General features: G+C 44.7%; 2 protein-coding genes across 3 annotated transcripts; one reads left to right on the top strand and one right to left on the bottom strand.

Annotated features, from left to right (window-relative positions):
- Nucleotides 1-11,042: 11,042 nt before the first annotated feature.
- Nucleotides 11,043-11,725, bottom strand: NCBP2AS2 (NCBP2 antisense 2 (head to head)). The gene has a single exon (XM_027828914.3). The coding sequence runs from the start codon at nt 11,642-11,644 to the stop codon at nt 11,363-11,365; it is 282 nt and encodes a 93-aa protein (XP_027684715.1). The 5' UTR covers nt 11,645-11,725; the 3' UTR covers nt 11,043-11,362.
- Nucleotides 11,726-11,903: 178 nt separating this feature from the next.
- NCBP2 (nuclear cap binding protein subunit 2) lies at nt 11,904-19,506 on the top strand. Of its 2 annotated transcripts, XR_005226741.2 has the most exons (5): nt 11,904-12,117; nt 12,991-13,172; nt 15,185-15,323; nt 16,352-16,525; nt 18,834-19,506. XR_005226741.2 is itself a non-coding variant. In XM_007066610.4 (4 exons), exons 1-4 carry the CDS (start codon nt 12,037-12,039, stop codon nt 16,421-16,423), a joined length of 474 nt encoding a protein of 157 aa, XP_007066672.1. In that variant the 5' UTR covers nt 11,913-12,036; the 3' UTR covers nt 16,424-18,584. The 2 variants fall into 2 exon arrangements, 1 of the variants encoding a protein (XP_007066672.1); XM_007066610.4 differs by lacking the exon at nt 18,834-19,506 and having other exon boundaries at nt 11,913-12,117; nt 16,352-18,584.
- Nucleotides 19,507-20,335: the final 829 nt, after the last annotated feature.

Here is a 20,335-nt window from a genome sequence, read left to right as displayed (position 1 = left end):
AATAACACAAATATGTAGGGACAAAATTAGAAAGGCCAAGGCACAAAACGAGATCAAACTAGCTAGAGACATAAAGGGAAACAAGAAAACATTCTGCAAATACATTAGAAGCAAGAGGAAGACCAAGGACAGGGTAGGCCTGTTACTTAATGAGGGGGGAGAAACAATAACAGAAAATGTGGAAATGGCAGAGGTGCTTAATGACTTCTTTGTTTCAGTTTTCACCAAGAAGGTTAGTGGTGACTGGACGTCTAACATAGTGAATGTCACTGAAAATGAGGTAGGATCAGAGGCTAAAATAGGGAAAGAACAAGTTAAAAATTACTTAGCTAAGTTAGATGTCTTCAAGTCACCAGGGCCTGATGAAATGCATCCTGAGATGATTGAGGAGATATCGGAAAAATTATCTTTGGAAAGTCATGGAAGATGGGAGAGATTCCAGAAGGCTGGAAAAGGGCAAATATAGTGCCAATCTATAAAAAGGGAAATAAGGACAACCCGGGGAATTACAAACCATTCAGCTTAACTTCTGTACCCAGAAAGATAATGGAGCAAATAATTAAGCAATCAATTTGCAAAAATCTAGAAGACAATAAGCTGATAAATAACAGTCAGCATGGATTTGTCAAGAACAAATTGTATCAAACCAACCTGAGAGCTTTCTTTGAGAGGGTAACAAGCCTTGTGGATAGGGGGGAAGTGGTAGACATGGTATATCTTGATTTTAGTAAAGCTTTTGATACTGTCTCGCATGACCTTCTCATAAACAAACTAGGGAAATGCAACCGAGATGGAGCTACTATAAGGTGGGTGCATAAATGGTTGGAAAACCGTTCCCAGAGACTAGTTAGCAGTGGTTCACAGTCATGCTGGAAGGGCATAACGAGTGGGCTCCCATAGGGATTGGGTTTGTGTCTAGTTCTGTTCAATATCTTCATCAATGATTTAGATAATGGCATAGAGAGTACACTTATAAAGTTTGCAGATGATACCAAGATGGGAGGGATTACAAGTGATTTGGAGGATAGGATTATAATTCAAAATGATCGGGACAACCTGGAGAAATAGTCTGTAGTAAATAGGATGAGATTCAATGAGGACAAATGCAAAGTACTCCACTTAGGAAGGAACAATCAGTTGCACATGTACAAAATGGGGAATGACTGCCTAGGAAGGAGTACAATGGAAAGGGATCTGGGGGTCATAGTGGATCACAAGCTAAATATGAGTCAAAAGTTTAACACTGTTGCAAAAAAAGCAAACATCATTCTGGGATGTATTAGCAGGAGTGGTGTAAGCAAGACATGAGAAGTAATTCTTTTACTCTACTTCATGCTGATTAGGCCTCAACTGGAGTATTGTGTCCAGTTCTGGGCGCCACATTTCAGGAAAGATGTGGACAAATTGGAGAAAATTCAGAGAAGAGCAACAAAAATGAGTAAAGGTCTATAGAAAAATGATTTATGAGGGAAGATTGAAAAAATTGGGTTTGTTTAGTCTGGAAAACAGAAGACTGAGAGGGGACATGATAATTTTCAAGTACATAAAAGGTTGTTACAAGGAGGAGGGAGAAAAATTATTCTTCTTAATCTCTGAGGATAGGACAAGAAGCAATGGGCTTAAATTAGTCTTGCCTGACTAATCTAATTGCCTTCTATGACAAGATAACTGGCTCTGTGGATGAGGGGAAAGCAGTGGACGTGTTATTCCTTGACTTTAGCAAAGCTTTTGACACGGTCTCCCACAGTATTCTTGCCAGCAAATTAAAGAAGTATGGACTGGATGAATGGACTATGAGGTGGATAGAAAGCTGACTAGATCATCGGGCTCAACAGGTAGTGATCAATGGCTCCCTGTCTAGTTGGCAGCTGGTATCAAGTGGACTGCCCCAAGGGTCGGTCCTGAGGCCGGTTTTGTTCAATATCTTCATTAATGATCTGGAGGATGGCGTGGATTGCACGGTCAGCAAGTTTGCAGATGACACTAAACTGGGAGTAGAGGTAGATACACTGGATGGTAGGGATAGGATACAGAGGGCCGTAGACAAATTAGAGGATTGGGCCAAAAGAAATCTGATGAGGTTCAACAAGGACAAGTGCAGAGTCCTGCACTTAGGACGGAAGAATCCCATGCACCACTACAGGCTAGGGACCGAATGGCTTGGCAGCAGTTCTGCAGAAAAGGACCTAGGGGTTACAGTGGACGAGAAGCTGGATATGAGTCAACAGTGTGCCCTTGTTGCCAAGAAGGCCAATGGCATTTTGGGCTGTATAAGTAGGGGCATTGCCAGCAGATCAAGGGACGTGATCATTCCCCTCTAGTCGACATTGGTGAGGCCTCATCTGGAGTACTGTGTCCAGTTTTGGGCCCCACACTACAATAAGGATGTGAAAAAATTGGAAAGTGTCTAGCGGAGGGCAACAAAAATTATTAGGGGACTGGAACACATGACTTATGAGGAGAGGCTGAGGGAACTGGGATTGTTTAGTCTGCGGAAGAGAAGAATGAGGGGGGATTTGATAGCTGCCTTCAACTACTTGAAAGGGGGTTCCAAAGAGGATGGATCTGGACTGTTCTCCGTGGTAGCAGATGACAGAATGAGGAGTAATGGTCTCAAGTTGCAATGGGGGAGATTTAGGTGGATATTAGGAAAAACTTTTTCACTAGGAGGGTGGTGAAGCATTGGAATGCGTTACCTAGGGAGGTGGTGGAATCTCCTTCCTTAGAGGTTTTTAAGGTCAGGCTTGACAAAGTCCTGGCTGGGATGATTTAGTTGGGGATTGGTCCTGCTTTGAGCAGGGGGTTGGAGTAGATGACCTCCTGAGGTCCCTTACAACCTTGATATTCTATGATTCTAAATTGCAGCAAGGAAGGTTTAGGTTGGACATTATGAAAAACTTCCTGTCAGGGGTGGTTAAGCACTGGAATAAATTGCTTAGGGAGGTTGTGTCATCTCCATCATTGGAGATTTTTAAGAGCAGGTTAGACAAACACCTGTCAGCGATGGTCTAGATAATACTTAGTCCTGCCATGAGTGCAGGGGACTGGACTAGATGACCTATCAAGGTCCCTTCCAGTCGTATGATTCTATTAGCTCTTGATGGTAAGAGACAAAAGGACAAAAGGACCAGCCCTGGCTCTTACGTGCCACAATGTCCAATGGTCCAAGTTCCTCAATGAATTGAAGGGTCAAGCAGTAGAGAAGCATATAGCAATGGAAGAGCACCAGGAAAGAACAGCCCCAGACCACATAGTGACTGCTGTGTTATAGGGCCTGTGCATCATCTGCTCATGCTCAGTCCTCCATGCCCACATTTAGCCTTTTCACCAACATAATACGGAGGTGTACTTATTCTATAGGCTAACATATTGATACGTGTAGCTGCCATTTCAGCTCATGATCATACCATCAACCCTTGCTTAAGCGGATTTGCAATTATTACTTCCATGTTCCTTGCAGTAGCACTTACTGAAACATTCTAACTCCTACCATTGAGCAAGCACTTCTTAGTTCCCAAAATCTTAAGGTAACTGTTGATCTATGCCAAGAGTTACAACTTACTTAATCACACTTATGCTAACTTATGCTTTAGCTAATATCTTACAGGATACATGCCTGTAGGTTTCTTGCATTACAGCTGAATATAATCAGAGCAGCAAAATATAGTGAAGACAAATCAGTGAATATAATGGGGTGAATATAATGGGCAAGCTTGTACTATGGGCTACACGATGCTGGAGGGACTCGACTTCCTGCTCACGAAAGGAGTCTCAAAAGGACGTGGGGGGGGAAGGGGGGCGGGGAGGATGGATTGTAGATGAATGGAGAGTGTTAGGATATAGATATTCAGGCCTGTCTGTAAAGGCCTATACTCTAAGAATTTTGGTGTATTCTTATCACTTGGCTAGTTATAGAGGTATAAAAGAAAGAATCAAAATCACTGTCTGCTAGTGTAAGGGCCTTCTCTTACTGTGACAGTCTGAGGCCCTGTGCTTAGGCTAAGGCCTTTGGCTAAGCAGCAGAGGCAGCCATAAGCTAGGAAGCGACCGGTCACATCCTCACATTCCAAACTAGTCACATTGAAATAAGGTGCTATTGGGCTGTTACGAATACAATCCTGTCCTGAATACAATCCTGTCCTGATAATGCCTATCACCTCCAGAGAAAGGGAAGTGCCTAGAAAATGTAAAAGGAAACAGCATCCTGTCTGGCAAGAACTCACTTATCAATACTGGGATGTGAAATCCTCACTTCTGTATTGTTTTGTCATTATAGTTCCCACTTTGCTATTGTTTGTCTGTATAATCTCTGTCTGGTTCTGTGATTGTTCCTGTCTGCTGTATAATTAATTTTGCTGGGTGTAAACTAATTAAGGTGGTGGGATATAATTGGTTACATAATCATGTTACAATATGTTAGGATTGGTTAGTTAAATTTCAGGAAAATGATTGGTTAAGGTATAGCTAAGCAGAACTCAAGTTTTACTATATAATCTGTAGTCAATGAGGAAGTGAGGGGGCGTGGGTGGGAGGGAGGGGGCGTGGGTGGGAGATGGGAACAGGGAACGGGGGTAAGGAAATTGGAATCATGTTTTGCTAAAGGGGGAAATGGGAACAGGGAATGGGAGTGGGGAAACTGGAATCCTGTTTTGCTAAGGGCAGGAATGGGAACAGGGACACAGGTGTAAGGCTCTGTGGTGTCAGAGCTGGGAAGGAGGATACTAAGGAAGGAAACTGGAATCATGCTTGCTGGAAGTTCACCCCAATAAACATCGAATTGTTTGCACCTTTGGACTTCGGGTATTGTTGCTCTCTGTTCATGCGAGAAGGACCAGGGAAGTGAGTGGGTGAAGGAATAAGCCCCCTAACAGAGAGTCCCATGACAAACACCTCCAGGATCCACTTATCTGAGATGATGAGCTCCCAGGCAGGTAGGAAGTGGAACAGGTGGTGTCCAAAAGGGGCCTGGGGGGTGGGGGGGGAAGAGATAACAGAATCGTTCAGTAGAGGAACTGGAGGGAGAGGTTGTTTGATGCTCTCAACCAGATTGTCAAAATGGTGGTCTTAGAGGATGGTGATTCTTGGCTCTGGATCTTCTTCAAGGGTGCTCTATAGATCCGGCATGCATCTGTTGCAGGTGATACTGGAATGGTCAGGAGAACTGTGCTGTTTGAAACTTGCTGAAATGTCTCTTTGTTGCAGGCATGTATATCCCTCAGCGACTGCAATATTGCCCTCAAATCTTTAAGGGAGTGGAGCGAAGAGTCTGTATCGCTGCTAAAAAGCTTGGGCCCTTCAAAGGGGAAGTCTTCCTCAGTATTTTGCACCTCCCCCATAAGGCCAGCATATTAGAGTCAAGATGTTCGCCGCATAACTACTGCAGTGGGTAAGGACTGTGAAGCCATGTCAGCAGCATTGAGAGTGGCTTGCACAGAGGCTTTAGTGATCAATTGACCCTCCAAAATGAGGGTCCGACTCTTGACTATACCTCCTGACTGTGACTCCGGCTAACCTTTTGGCTTATGTTTTGGATTCTGACTCCCAGCTCCAACTCTTCTACACCTTCTGACTTTGACTCCAGTTTACTCTTCAGCTTAGTCTTTGGCTTCTGTGATAAATGAAGGAAGGGAGGGGGTAGCTCCGTTTATGGACACCCACCCAGCCAGTAGCTATAAAATCCCTCTTAGTAGCTTTTCTCTAATTGCTCTACCTGTAAAGGGTTAAAAAGTCTCACTGCTATGCATAGGAAGTGAGTTAACACCTGGCCAAAAGAGCCAATGAGAAGGCTAAAACTTTTTAAAATTGAAAAACGACACCTCTTTTGTCTGTCTGTAGTTGTTCTCCAGGGAGAGGCAGACAGGGCTGCAGCTATGCTGTAAGAAGCTTGGGGCCAGGTATGAAAAATCCTCAGTATCATACCTAGAAACTACTCATTTGAACCCCAGGTATGTAAGTAGATCAGGAAATGTCTAGGAAGTTGTGATTAGGTTTATCTCTTTTTATTTCTCTATGGCTTGTGGACTCCCGTGCTAACCCCCAAGTGCTTTTGTTTTGCTTGTAACTTTTAAGCTGGACCTCAAGAAGGCTATTCTTGATGCTTAATCCTTGTAGTTTTTTTTAAAAAAATCTAGAAAAAGTCTAAGTTCCCAGATGTATTTTCTTTCTTTTTTTTAATTAACATTTACCTTTTTTAAGAACAGAATTGGATTTTTGTGTCTTAAGAGGTATGTGCACGCGTTGCTTAATTAGCTGGTGGCAACAGCTGATTTCTTTTTTTTCTTTCCTTTCTCAGCTCTTCCCTGGGGGTATGTGTATGTGAAAGGTCTTGAGGGTACCCCACAGGAAGAATTCCCAAGTGCACCTTCCTGGGTTTTCAAAGGGGTTCTGCACTTGGGTGGTGGCAGGATCTACCAGTCCAAGGTCAGAGAAAAGCTGTAACCTTGGGAGTTTAATACAAGCCTGGAGTGGCAAGTTTTAAGTTTTAGAATCCTTGTGGGCCACCACCTTATGCACTCGAAGTGCCAGAGTGGGGAATCAGCCTTGACAGCTTCTGACTCCTGCCTCTGACCCTTGGCTCCACTTCAGAACCCACCCCTGGTGAGTTCAGCTCTAATTAGTAGGCCATACTCTTCCTCCAACCATTACGAGAAACTGCCCACAACTTGGTAGTTGACAAACAGTCCCAAAAACAGACCCCTCTACAGAGACCTCAGTGTCTGAGGGTGTGCCAATCCCCCAAGCTGAAAGGAGGCTTTGAGCATCAGTGCTAGTGCAGGTACTGGAGGCAATGGATCAGACCCTGTTATTATAAGAAAGAGTTCTCTCACCAGCTTTCAAAGCAGTAGTGGGAAGGGGCCCTCACTGACTCTGGTTCCTCTAAGATGTGATCCTCAGAGGAAAAGGATCTGGAGGGTGCTGGAGAACTATGGTAACAGACGGTAGGATCCTGAGGTGGTACTGGGGCCCTGGTAACAGGGCTGTGGATGCTGCATTAGGTACCAGAGAAGACAATGAGACTATGTCAGTTCTCAGAGTGCCAATGTTCCAAAGAGGACAGCAGTACTGGGGAGGGAGCCAGGTGACGGTCTGGGTGGTCTCTGCAACTCTGAGATGACGGTACCAGAGCCCTTGAGATAATCTTAGAGACCCTAGTTTTAGATGCATCTTGATGCCTGGAGGTGTCAGATGGTTCTAAGGTAGGGGCTTCTGGGTGTTGTTTGGCTGAAGGCTCTCCATTTGGGGCTTCTCAGGCAGTACCAGGGCTTCAGTACTGGCATCAGAAGGAGCCGCTATACCAGGGGTTCAGGACCCCTCGGGGGTCATGAGGTTATTACATGGGGGGTCACGAGCTGTCAACCTCCACCCCAAACCCCGCTTTGCCTCCAGCATTTATAATGGTGTTAAATATATAAAAAAATATTTTTAATTTATAAGGGGGGGGGGTCACACACAGAGGCTTGCGATGTGAAAGGGGTCACCAGTAAAAAAGTTTGAGAGCCACTGCACTATACCCATTGTGGGATGCAAGATCTCCTGAGAGTCAGCTCTATGAGGTAACATTCCTCTTCTAGAATCTGTAGCAGGAGAGTGGTGCTTTCTTCTTTTTGAGGGATTCATCTCTGGAATTGCCCTTGGAGCTCCAGAAGTCACTGGGGCATCCTAGGAGGTTGACAGAGATGTATGGGGTACGGATTGGGGAAACGGATTCCATTGGAGCTTGCACACATTCCATTAGGAGGAGCTTCAGCCTAACCCTCTCTATCTTTGTGGGCCCTATATTTGAATGCTGTGCAAACTTTACACGTCAACGATACATGAGTTTCTCCAAGACACTGGAGACAGAGTGCCCGTCACCAGGGGGAAAAGACCTTGTGACATGGCTGGCAAGGCTTGAACCCCAGGGTCTTAGGCGTAATCCAGGGAAGTGCCAAAGAACACAAGGGACAAGAAGTTTGGGGAAGGGGGGAACCCATCCAGGCACTAATTGTACTACAACTAAGAAAATTTTTTACTAGGAAATAAAAACTAACTAAATAAAACAAAGTAAACAAGAAAGGCGGGAAGTAGCTGAAATCAGTGGACACCACAGCTGCTCCTTCTTGAGCTGCAGACAGTTGAGAAGGTAGTAGAGTGGCAGCAGGTTGGTGCCTTCTTATATGCCCTTGCACGGGAGCAGACGGCACTGCTCTGTACATATGCGGACCCCCAGATACAGCTATTTACAATCTCTGGTCAAGAGTGCACAGGCATGCACACTCCTATTGTGGTGCACCCACAGGGCCAGAGTTGAAGAACTAACCATTTCTTCCCCATCAAGGACTCTTTGACCGAGACTTTAACCAATATTCACTGTCTCCAAAAAAGGGCCTTTGATAGGGTTTGACTGTTTTGCATAATTAACCAATTTCCGTTTCAATGCTCTTTGCCTCTTTTCCTTTTGTGTGGTTCAATCAATAAATTCACAGTCTTTGGCTCGAATTTCCTAATGCGTCTACCATGGTGCTGGAAGACTGAGGTTGCTGTATATGAAACCCTGTACACCAGTTGTTTAACTACAGTGACTAGGTCGTTAATGCCTTTGACACTTTGAGCCCATATATTCTACCTAAATTAATATAACAGGAGTCAGTGTGGGACAAAGCATAGAGCCACTTGTAGAAGTAGACAAGCAGGCAATCAAAGCTGCACTCATTGATAGAGCGAAGACTGGGGTCAACAGGTCAAACTAGAAGACTTAAAGGACAGAGCAGGGTTAACTGGTGATGGGCTTTGGTGATATGGAGGAGTCTTAGAGAGAGGTTTGGGTCCAGCATGAACTTGACACTTCCTTCACTGGAATGTAGAGGGTCGTTACAGTCCAACAGGGCAGTCCCTGAAATATAGTAAAATACTAAGATGTTGTTATGTTTGTAATCTACCATTTTAATATATGACGTTGTCAGAGGAATGCATGGCAATATTAAGGTCAAGCAGTGGATCTCATTACTAATGCAGGGAGAAGTACTAGGATCCTATAATGTTTTCCACCTACCAAGTTAAAAATATGACATTAACCCCATAGGACCATTTCCCAACACAATGCAATAAGTGCCCTTTTGGACCTTAGTATCCTAATGTATTTTAATTGGGGCACTAATTTTTTATTTGGTCAGTGAAAAATACAATAGGAGCCTTAGTCTCTTCCCCATACTCTGGAAAAGTGGTTCTCAACCTGTGGCCTGCTTGTGGCCCAATCAGCACACAACTGGGGCTGATGTGACATCCTCAGGGCTGTAACTAGGGTCGGGCAGGAGAATCACCTGTAGGGGGGTGTTCACAAAAATGGGACAGTGCAGGATCAGCCCCAGCATCAACCCCCCACAGGACTGGGCCCAACAACATCAGCCCCCTCCTCCCCCTAGCAGGCAGGGGCCCAGCAGCATCACCAGGAGGTCAGGGTGTTCAGCACCCCTCACCCCACAGGATTGCAGGTCCAGCAACCCAGACTGGAGCAGGATCCCAGGCACTAGGATTGCAGCGGCAGGCCGGCAGAATGGCTGAGCTACTTGCAGCTGAGGTTAGAGATCAGCGAAGAGTGGGGTGCAGGGGACTAGGGCCGCAGGGAGGGGAGTGCAGCTGGTGCATGGGGGACAGATTCTAGATGGGTAGGCTAGATACTGGGGCACAGTCCCTGAATGGGGGCAGTTGAGTGCTTGGGGGCACTCCTGGTGGGGTGTGCAGTTGCTGGGGGCAGCCCCTGGGTGGGGAACTGGCTGTTGGCAGTGGCAGTCCCTGGGGGGGGGGGCACATTCTGCCCTGACAGGGCACCCTGTCTCTGCAAGGCAGACACTTGTGCAAACCCGTGGGCCAGTCCCCGGCTGGGGGGCAACCCCACACTAGGCTGGGCTCCCTATCTTTGCAGGCAGGCTCCGCAGCCATACTCTCCGCGCTGCCAGCAGCAGTGCAGAAGTGAAAGTGGCAATACATCATGCCATTCCACCTTTACAGTAAATTAATTAACAATTAAGGTTCTGACTTATTTTGCTAATTAAAAATGCTCTTGGTAGACATTTGCCAGCGTTGAAATGAAAGATATGATACGATTCATACTGATGTTGTAACAAATACTAACCTTTTTTTTTTTTTTTTTTTTTAAGATGTACAGGAAGCATTTATATTGTGTGGACGCAGCCTACCTAACACAGAGCTGCATATGCAGCCCACAGTGGTAAACAGGTTGAAAATCACTACTCCGGAATGACTGGCAAGAAGGGACCCATTGTCCTTTCCCACTTTGTGAACCTGTGCAACTAACACCTGGCCTGCAGGGACATCAGCAGGGAGGTCCATTTTTCTCTGGGGCAACTAGATCATCTGTTTTTGTCTCCATTTAAAGTGGCAGATGCTGTCCCTACAGGGAAGGCAGCTGGTGCTACTGGAGTAAGTATACCAGCATCTCCATTACTTCTTTCACCTAATTCTGGGAGGATGGTTAGGTGCCATCTATACTATTATAACTACAGTCTTATCTTTCCTTCCTAATCTACCCTGCATGCAGCAGGATCATTTTATTTGAAATACTACATCTGGTCTATCAGCAGGTCCAAGTCAGATCATATTTATAAAATTTTAACTGAAGAGGCTTAAAATTATAAACTCCTATATGGATTAAAAATAAATCAACTCCTAGAACTCAACTCCCATTCACCAACTGATTTTAATCCACTTAATCTTAGTCCTCATGTATATTACTATTAAACTGCAGAGCTCTGCCTAGCTCAAAACTTAAGCTGGTTGAATAAAAGATTCTACCTCACCAACCATGTCCAACTAAATGCTACCACAGGCAAGGAGATTTTGTATCTTTTTCCCCTCACTCAGATGCCACATTCTAAACCTGGGGATCCATGGTATTTTATTTTCACCACTCCACTTTATAAAAAACAAATACCAAACGGATCACCACAATATTCGGTGTTAATTTGTTGGTCAAGCAGCAAAGGACTGCCCTAGGACATGCGAAGCCTGCACTGCATTTTGTAGGGAAATGAAGGAAATAGAACTATGCACAGGTGTTTATTTTAAACACAGCACGTCGAGCAGAACTCCTTGTCCAGACAGCGCGAATCTCACGGGCGGCGAAGGACGCAGATCCCGGTTACTGCGTGTGATCCGATGCACGGAGCCTGGGTGGGCTCAAAGCTGCCGGCTATCCCTGCGCAGACGAGAGCGGCTACGGGCCGCGTGGGGCGAATGGGCCCTGGCTCGGCGCTGCCTCCTCGTAGCCCTCCTGGCCGCAGATCCTTTGTGGGGCTGGGGAAGAGCAAACCCCCCGCCCACAGCTGGAAAGTCCGGGGGCTTGAATCGCTCTCTCCCCGCCCTCTCACTGGCTTCCGCGTCCGCTCCCGTCCCGCCTGTTCCCAGGGGGTCGGGGCCAGGCCTGGGCCCGAGCCCCATCCTTTAGCTCCCGCAGGAAGGTCTCCCGCAGGCGGCCCAGGCCCCCCTCCCGCAGCAGGCGCCGCGCCGCCTCCCGACCCCCGAGCTGGGCCCGGGTCAGGGCCGAGGCAGTGACCTGGGCCGCCACGCGGATCGGCCTCGACTCCGACAGCTTCTCGATGAGCCGCGGGTTGTTGAGCAGCGTGAAGAGCAGGCGCCGCAGCACCATCTCTCGGCACCGGCCCTGCGGGCGCCAGCCACCCACAAGCGACTATGGCCGCCAGCAGGGAGGAAGAACCACATCACGTGTGGAATCCAGAGCTGGGATTGGCTGAATACCCCAGGCTAAAGCAGGCCAATAGAAGATAGACGTGACACAATTCCCTCGGGGATTGGCTCCTACCCGTCTGGGCGGGAGAGAGTAGGCGGTGTTGCCTTTGCTGTGATCCTCACTGTGATTGGCTGCTCAGGGGCTGATGCATGCGGAGGGACTCAGGGCGCTAGGTCACGTGCTCGCACAGTAGACGCCGTGTTCGTGAGCTGTGCGCCGGTGTTGGCGGTTGGTCGGCTGTCCCGTGCCGGAGCCGGCCTCTGCGAGGCGCTGCCTGGGGCCCGTCCGCCATGTGCTCGGTAGCGATGCTGAGCGTCCTGCGCAGCGACTCCTATGTGGAGCTGAGTCAGTACCGGGACCAGCACTTTCGGGTGAGGGACTGGGGCGGAGACGTGGAGCCGGCGACCTGGAGGGGCGGGCGGGGGAGAGATGGCGAGGAGTGTGCGGAAAGCAGGGACTTGGGAGATTGGGGTGGGAGGCGGGGTAGGGGGTCGGGCGTGGCGGGATCGGATGGGGATGTGCGGTAGTGGGGAAGAGGGGGGTGGAAATATTGGGCCCTGCACGTAGGGGTTACCAGCAACCTAACAGCTACAAGATTAAACTCTTCCTCACAAACTGATTAAAAAGCTGAATCTCTGCTGTCCAGGTGCAGTGACCAGGGGAAAGCTGACCTCGGCTGCTGGACAAGGGGCATGCTGGCCCTCCTCTTTATGACCATCTGTATACTACATGTCTGCTTATCTGAAAAACTATATACCCACAAGCCCCCGTGGCTCCTGGAGGAGACAAGGGGCACTTTCATTCTGTTTTTCCTCTTGTTTCTGAGCTTCTTGGCTTGTGAGGGAGGCTGGGATGTCTCTACTGCTTTAGGTTTAATTGGCCCATGCTGCTGCTGCTTGGCAGTTGGGAATAAAAGTGAAAAGAGGATTCCGTGTCAGTTCACTCTGGAACTGCTTTGCAAGGCTCTGAGCAGCAGAAGTACTGGTGCTTTCTGCAAATTTGGAAAAGTATCTTGTATTCTATTCTGTTCATTTTTGGAAGATTATCTTTATAACCATAAGATCTAGAATTTTTTTTTAATGGGCATGTGTGGGCTAGTGTGTTTGTTCAGCCTCTTATCTGAAATATTTCCCCATACTATTAAGGTATTGCAGATCAACTCCTCCCACGTGTTGCCACTTTACTGTTGAAGATATTGAATGGGATGGACTCTAAATGTTGGTTTTTACTGTTTGAAATTTCAGGGTAACAGATATGACCAGGAGAGACTGCTGAAAAAGAGCTGCACCCTGTATGTGGGGAATCTCTCTTTCTATACAACAGAAGAGCAGATCTATGAACTATTTGGTAAAAGTGGGGATATAAAGAAAATCATTATGGGCCTGGACAAAGTGAAGAAAACTGCTTGTGGCTTCTGTTTTGTTGAGTATCCTTGTCTGCAAAGTAAAACGTCTATACAGTGGGTATGGAAGCCAAAAATCTAGCCAACCCTAACCAGAGTAAAGGAGTTGTAAAGGCTTGGTTTTGTTTCTGTTGTAGGTACAATTACAATGTGATAACCAACCCATTTAAAATACAGCTTAGCCTTGCAGTGCAGATAAGACTGAACTGTGCTCCTGAAGAGTTACATCAGTGATAAAGTCTCAGACTGAGGAGCTCTTTGTGAATATGGTAAACACTGCAGTCCCATCTATACTGCAAGATTTAACCTAAGTTTTAAAGTATGGGTGACTAAATAGTAACACAAGATATTACTGTATAGATGGGACCTACAACTGAAATGATTCTGTTGTGTGGGACTGGGTATTTTTGTGCTAATCTCTCTCCAGGGCACTGGGTCACTGTTCTGGGGAGTGTAGTACAAGAAAGAAGCTGATATAAGTAGAGCATATAAGGGTGCCATGTATGGCAGAGTAGCAGCTGTGTTAGTCTGTATTCGCAAAAAGAAAAGGAGTACTTGTGGCACCTTAGAGACTAACAAATTTATTTGAGCATATGCTTTCGTGAGCTACAGCTCACTTCATCGGATGCATTCAGTGGGGGGAAAAAAAAAATTTTTTTTTTCCCCCCACTGAATGCATCCGATGAAGTGAGCTGTAGCTCACGAAAGCATATGCTCAAATAAATTTGTTAGTCTCTAAGGTGCCACAAGTACTCCTTTTCTTTTTATGTATGATTAGGGAGCTTGAGAAGCCAAACTCTGTTTCCTCATATCAGTTTGAATAAAATGGCTAACTTCAGGCCCCCAAAATTGTTGGAAGGGATATTATCAAGTTAAAGATAATAGATGTAAAAGACTTGTTACTATTTTTTGGGATTACAAAAACAGGTAATTAAAAATCTTTAACTACAATTTACTCTTAACTATGTATACTGTTTGACATTTGTCTCAACTGTGTATTACCCAAGCTATACTTGAGGTACTCATAAGAGCCAGTTCATGTCTAGCACTTTTCACTAGTAGAAATCAGTTTGGATTGGAAATACTGTAATAATACAGTCCGTGTTTGTTTACAAGTTCATTTGTATTTGAATAAAAAAATACATGGAAATATTTCTAATGGTCTTGTATTTTATAAGAACATACTTTTACAAACATAACATTAGCTCTGAGATCTCAAATTTTGTCCTGCTTTTTAGTGACTGTAGAGTATAACAAGGAATAATGATATACAACTGAATGAAGAAAAAGAATGCATATCAGGGAAAAGTTTCCTAACAGTGAGATCTAGTAGATTGTAAAATAGTCTCAGAAAGGATGTTGGGGAATCCTATTATTTTAATTATTTGGGATCTGACAGTATATTTGGGTGGTATTGAGAATCTGATATTCTGTCAGGTAGTGTTGAAAGTGGCTTAATAGCTAACTTGTCATTTTTGTGACTAAATCAAATACCTTCTAGATGCTTAACTACCACAATGATAAATATATCATAAGTGCCTAGGTAGACAGATCCTGGGTATCTTTTTTTTTTTTTTTTGTGACTGTCTTGAATTTCCATTAAATACAAGGCAAACTTCCTGTAAAATTCATTTTAGTAATCCTGCAAACCTGTCCTTTTTGACTAGGTTAAATTCTGGACTCTTTGAAGCTAGTTGATTTTCCTGTTGACTTTATTGGGATAACTTCAAATGGAATGCAGCACCCAGGTGGGTGCTTGTTTCTTCTTGAGTTAATAGTTTAATTTTTATTTTGCAAACCATAGGGCTCAATTAATCTGATATTTCATACCATTCCTAACAATCCTGGATTACTGCCATTTATCACACTTGAAAATACAGGTTATTTGATTTGTGAAAAAAGAATTGATTTTTAAAATCTAACCCAGTAATGAGTCAAACTCAATCAAATATTTGTTGAGATCATTGCATTTGAATACTTTCGTTCTACAGAAGTTTGAAAGACTGTTGAACCTTGTTCTTTAACATAGTCCTAAGATACTACTCAAGAGGAGATGCTGAAAATGCAATGAGATACATCAATGGGACACGGCTTGATGATAGGATCATCAGGACAGATTGGGATGCAGGTTTTAAAGAGGGCAGACAGTATGGTCGTGGAAGGTCAGGGGGTCAGGTAAGTTGTTTCAGAATCTGTTTTTCACTATTTGCTTGTGAAATTAGTGATGTTTCTTGAATCTTCACTTTTGAGTGACCACTTAGTAGTTTTACTAACTTCCATAACCAGAGTAAAATTTCATCACATCTAAGAGACTATTATATAATGCATTTAAACGTTTACCCATCAAGAATAAAACCTTATGTCATGTTCCTTTTCTTGTGTTCAGCTGCTGTGGGAAGAGAAATTGTACTTGCCAAGCAAGCATAAAAGCTGTCCAGCTAAGAGCTATGTTGTAGCCTGCCAAGAACCATGGGACATCACCTAACTTGTCTAAATTGGAGTAGTAGCAGTTGCTCTTATCTTTAGTGTATAGGGTAGATCATGTAGATTACAGGTCTCAGCATGGGATGGTCCATCTTTAAGATGCCTCACAAGGACCCTCCTCATATCAAGAAGGCGGCAGCTGTATGCTGTGATACCAAATGCTGCAGGCTGCACTTCATCTACTCTTGCTGTATGAACTAGAGAAGGAAACGGTCACTAATTTTCCTAAATATTATACAGCTTGTACTGGTGTATAACCTGGACTGTTGTTACCTGTCCCAGGTAACAACTACCTTGTTGGTATTGTATATGAACTCTTGTGCAATAGTTTACTTGCTGGAATGCTCTAATACAGTGGTTCCAAAACTTGTTCTGCCGCTTGTGCAGGGAAAGCCCCTGGCGGGCCGGGCCGGTTTGTTTACCTGCCACGTCCGCAGGTTCAGCTGATCATGGCTCCCAGTGGCCACGGTTCACTGCTCCAGGTCAATGGGAGCTGCTGGAAGCGACGCAGGCCACGGGACTTACTGGCCTCCGCTTCCAGCAGCTTCCATTGGCCTGGAGCAGTGAACCACGGCCACTGGGAGCCGCGATTGGCTGAACCTGCGGATGTGGCAGGTAAACAAACTGGCGCAGCCCGCCGGGGCTTTCCCTGCACAAGTGGTGGAACAAGTTTGGGAACCACTGCTCTAATAGTTCACTTTTTTCCCCCCTGCATCCAGGTCCGAGATGAATATCGGCAGGACTATGATGCTGGGAGAGGAGGTTATGGCAAAGTTGTTCAACCCCAGTGAATATTGAATGACGGATGAGCATCACAGGAGAATTGTAGCTGCATCGTGGTAGATCTTATGATGAGCAGCGAAGGGAGTCTGTTGCACATGAATGTTGTTTAGGTAACTGAGGCTTAGAAGATTTTTTTCAGTGTTGCTGAGATCATTAAATATATTCAATGTCTCTTCCATTTTTCAAGACCAGTTACAAAATCAGGATCAAAGCTATACTTTAAGTGTTGTAGGGTAGATTAATAGAATATAGTGAAGATCTGGGAGTAAAACTTATAGCACTGATGCACGAGACATATGTGATTGCCAACTGCTGCTTTTTTTTTAATGTTTGAAGTGTTATAGTAGACTGAGCCAGAATTCTTTAACAGTATGTTGATTTCTTCCATTTGTCAAAACTTGATACACAAGCATCAGGTTGTTTGTTTGTATGTTTGTTTGTTTACATTAGTAGTGAAGGGGGTGGGTAAGAATGGGTTGTATACCAAACATAAAAATTAAGAGGAGAGAAATAGTTGGGGTTTTTTGGTAAAATACAGAGAAGGTCCAGATTTCTCTGAAATGTGTATATGACTAGCAAGAAATAAGAGGTCTTTCTTTGATAACAGCCAGCAAACATGAAGGACACATCTGAACAAACTCTTTATCCTGGGGTTATGTCTCTGTTTATCAAAGTGATAGGAGCATAGCAGCTAACTGAAGACCTGGACCATATGTATTTCCACTGAGTCTAGTATGTATGAGGTCTGATACACAGTAATATCTGTAGTGCGTGTATATTAGAGGCTGTCACCTTGGTACTGTAAAACAGGTGGTGTGAAGTTTCTTTATCCAGTGGGTGGGAGGGGGGACTGCTGAGAGCAAGGGGAAGGTAGAGAATTGAGAGTTTAAAAACTGGTGCTAGATGGTATTTGCTACCTCTGTAAACTTGGCAACACTCTTACTTTTTAAATTTTTTAAGGGTTGCTCCTGTGTCAGTTTTCTCCAGTAAAAGGGATTTGTTAATAATTTTATTATGTGGATGAATTTTTTTTCCTATTCCTCCACAGATGGGAGAATTTGCATGGTTACCTCCAAAAGGTGGCTGTCTAAGGAGACAGGGTATTGTAAAAGAAAAGGAAAGTAGTTCTGAAAGGTGAAAGGGTGTGAGTTTTTTGTCTTCTATTTCAGGCTAGATTAATTCCTGCTTAGGTTTCAAATAACAAGCAAACTGGCAAAAGCCAAGGTTCAAACTCCAGCCCTACCTCGGAGTCCATTATGCATATGATGAGAAGTCATATAGTGACTCTAGGACTTTATGTATGACTTTTGCGGATTGTGTCAAAACTGACTTAAGTGATTGTATAGTAGTATGGACTCTTTAAAATATTAACTGATGCTCAAAACGTTCAAAATCTGGAAATCTCAACAATGTCAAGTTCGGGCTTCCCTGGATTTGCTTGAGGACTCGGGAATCTTGAGAGATGTATATTGAGTCTAAACACCTTAATCCGGCAGCGTTTAAGACTCATCTGCCTAAAAACTTCTTCCTCTCTCCAATTGCTTAGCCCTCTGGACAGTTACCTAATTTCACTAATTCTCCTGGTTTTCCAATCATAATACTAGGGATTGACAGCACCAGCATTTATGTAAAGAGAAAGCATAACGTATTCCTTTTCTTAAAATATAAAACCTTTCAGGCCTTCATGTGAAAGGTATAAGCTTACTATTTTTATTTTTACATCACATTTAAAGAAGGGTAAAATGAACTAACTGACTGAGCTTTAATCAGACTTTCTAAGTATCTTGCAGGTACCTCTATGCATCATGTTTCAGACCTATTACTTTAATTAAGTTGTAGGTACAGTGAAGTAAAATGCACACACCATTTTAAATTCCCTTAGATGTGACGATAAAATGGTGGATTTCTAAGTTTCTCCTGTCATGGAAGGTACTGTAAATGTTTAGTACTAGGATCTTTGATTAGGGGAAAGTCCTATAAAGAGAATGAGTTAACTTATTTTTTTTTCTTGCCTAATGATGCATGTGTTTGAGCAGATCTGTCTACCACTTGCTCTGTAACATGTCCAGTAGCAATTTTCAGAAGGATAATCTGTGATTGCACAAGTTTTATGAAAAGATTGTCAAAACCACAAACTACTTTAAAATAAAGCTGCACTACTCAAATTGACTTGGTTTTAGATTGTCATTTGTTTCTTAACAGAAGCAGCGATGGGAATAAAGTAACTATATTTTGCACATGCTTAGCCAAACGCCTTTTTTGGGCTGTCTCTGTGTAATTCCAGTGTGGTGTTCTTCCATAATTTAGTGAAAGTGAATACTCTCCTATCGCTTAATTAAGACACTGTCTCACAACTATACCCACTTGTTAACAGATCCTGAATGACTTAATATAACAATGTAATTTGTTCTGTCACAGGTACCAGGGGGTGCAGCCTGAACGTAACATTATAGTGGACTGCCATGCCTACTGTAGTTAAGGTTTGGACCAACTTTCTGTTTAAAGCTTGACTATAAGTGCTCTAAAATTTGCATGCTTACTCTGATTGATTGCCTTAAAATTTTGGTGTGCCTCATGAGGGTGCTGTCTTGGGCTAGTGCTCCAATTTTGGGGGTCATTTGGCCAAGGAATTCCTGAGATACAACACTCTCTGACTACCCCGCTTCCTGTGTCGTCCCCCCCCGTCCCGTCCCCCCCCCGATTTTCTTAAGGTTGACATTTTACCAATATATCTTTGCATGAAACTGGAGGTGAAACCATTGTTCAGATCCTGGCCCAAAGGATCAGGGTTACTGCTTGAGGGTTACTTCTAAAGAGTGCCTAGCATCCGCTTGTCCTTTTGGAGGAAGCAAAAGTCAGAATAGTATTAGAAAGAGAGTTAGGTACATGCCTAAATTGAGAACCAGACATTCCAAAGTCTCATACGCCAAACTGATTACACTGCATGTGTGCAAAGAGAGGCCATTGCTACCATGACGCACTTGATTTGTGTGCCATTGAACCTCAACAACACCCAGGTACTGGGAGCTCAAATCCAGTGCTAGGCAAAAACCTGAAATAAAGAAGGCATGTTGCTACAAACTGCCTATGTCAAAGATGTTGCTTTTGTTTTAATTGTGGGGAGGTGTAATCTCAATACAGCAGAAAATGCAATGGGTGCTCAAAATATTTTTAAAAAGAAAATAAATTACACATGCAAATGATTGCTGGGAGGTGATAGTGAATTAGAGCAGAGGGGTGGGGGGTGTAGTGAGGGGAGATTGGGGGGATAAATGGGGATGGTTGTGGTGGGGCAGGATAGCTTTTGGGAGGAGTGATATGGAGATGGGTATCAGGATGTGTTGGTGATATTGGGGTGGGGACACCTGTCAACCCCATATTGTCCCCTCTTCTGTGTAATGAGTGGGGCAGGGAAAATACTGCTCCTGTGGAAGTGTCTTCGCTCCTCTCTCTGCTCTGTCTAGGATGTGGGACAGGACCTACTTCTGGGGTTGGGGTCTGAGCCTCTCACCCTGCCAGACCCCCTTTCCAGGAAGGCCAGACACTCCCTAAGGTCAGCTGCTCCCACAGGCCAGGCCAGGCCAGACCTTGCTCAAGGCAGTCTCCTTCCCCCTCCCACCCTGGGCCAGGGGAGATACCCAAGCTGCAGCACACTGAAACAACTAAATAAACAATGAGTTAAAGGGATTTGGAGAGTGTGATGCTCTGAGGGGATTTTTGGTGAGCAAGCAGCTGTTGGGTGCTCTGCATAGGAACATGGTTGCCCTTGGGGGCAGGGCCCAGAACTGTCACTGTCACAAAGGGCCCATACCCTACTTCAAGCCCTTCACTAGTATAGCAGCTTTCTTGGCCTGCATAGCTACAACGATGGCAGCATGGTCCAGTCACGTGGGTACCAGGCTGGAAGTCAGGCCACCAGG

This window comes from Chelonia mydas, chromosome 9, assembly GCF_015237465.2.
Source record: "Chelonia mydas isolate rCheMyd1 chromosome 9, rCheMyd1.pri.v2, whole genome shotgun sequence".
In the NCBI taxonomy this organism is placed as follows: Eukaryota; Metazoa; Chordata; order Testudines; family Cheloniidae; genus Chelonia; species Chelonia mydas.
This window is presented reverse-complemented; position numbering and strand designations above follow the sequence as displayed.

Coding starts and splice junctions, on each gene's coding strand:
- NCBP2 (XM_007066610.4), top strand. CDS start 12,037: ATGTGCTCGGTAGCGATGCTGAGCGTCCTGCGCAGCGACTCCTATGTG. Junction 12,118..12,990: donor ACCGGGACCAGCACTTTCGG/GTGAGGGACTGG, acceptor TTGAAATTTCAG/GGTAACAGATATGACCAGGA. Junction 15,324..16,351: donor GTGGAAGGTCAGGGGGTCAG/GTAAGTTGTTTC, acceptor CCCTGCATCCAG/GTCCGAGATGAATATCGGCA.
- NCBP2AS2 (XM_027828914.3), bottom strand. CDS start 11,644: ATGGTGCTGCGGCGCCTGCTCTTCACGCTGCTCAACAACCCGCGGCTC.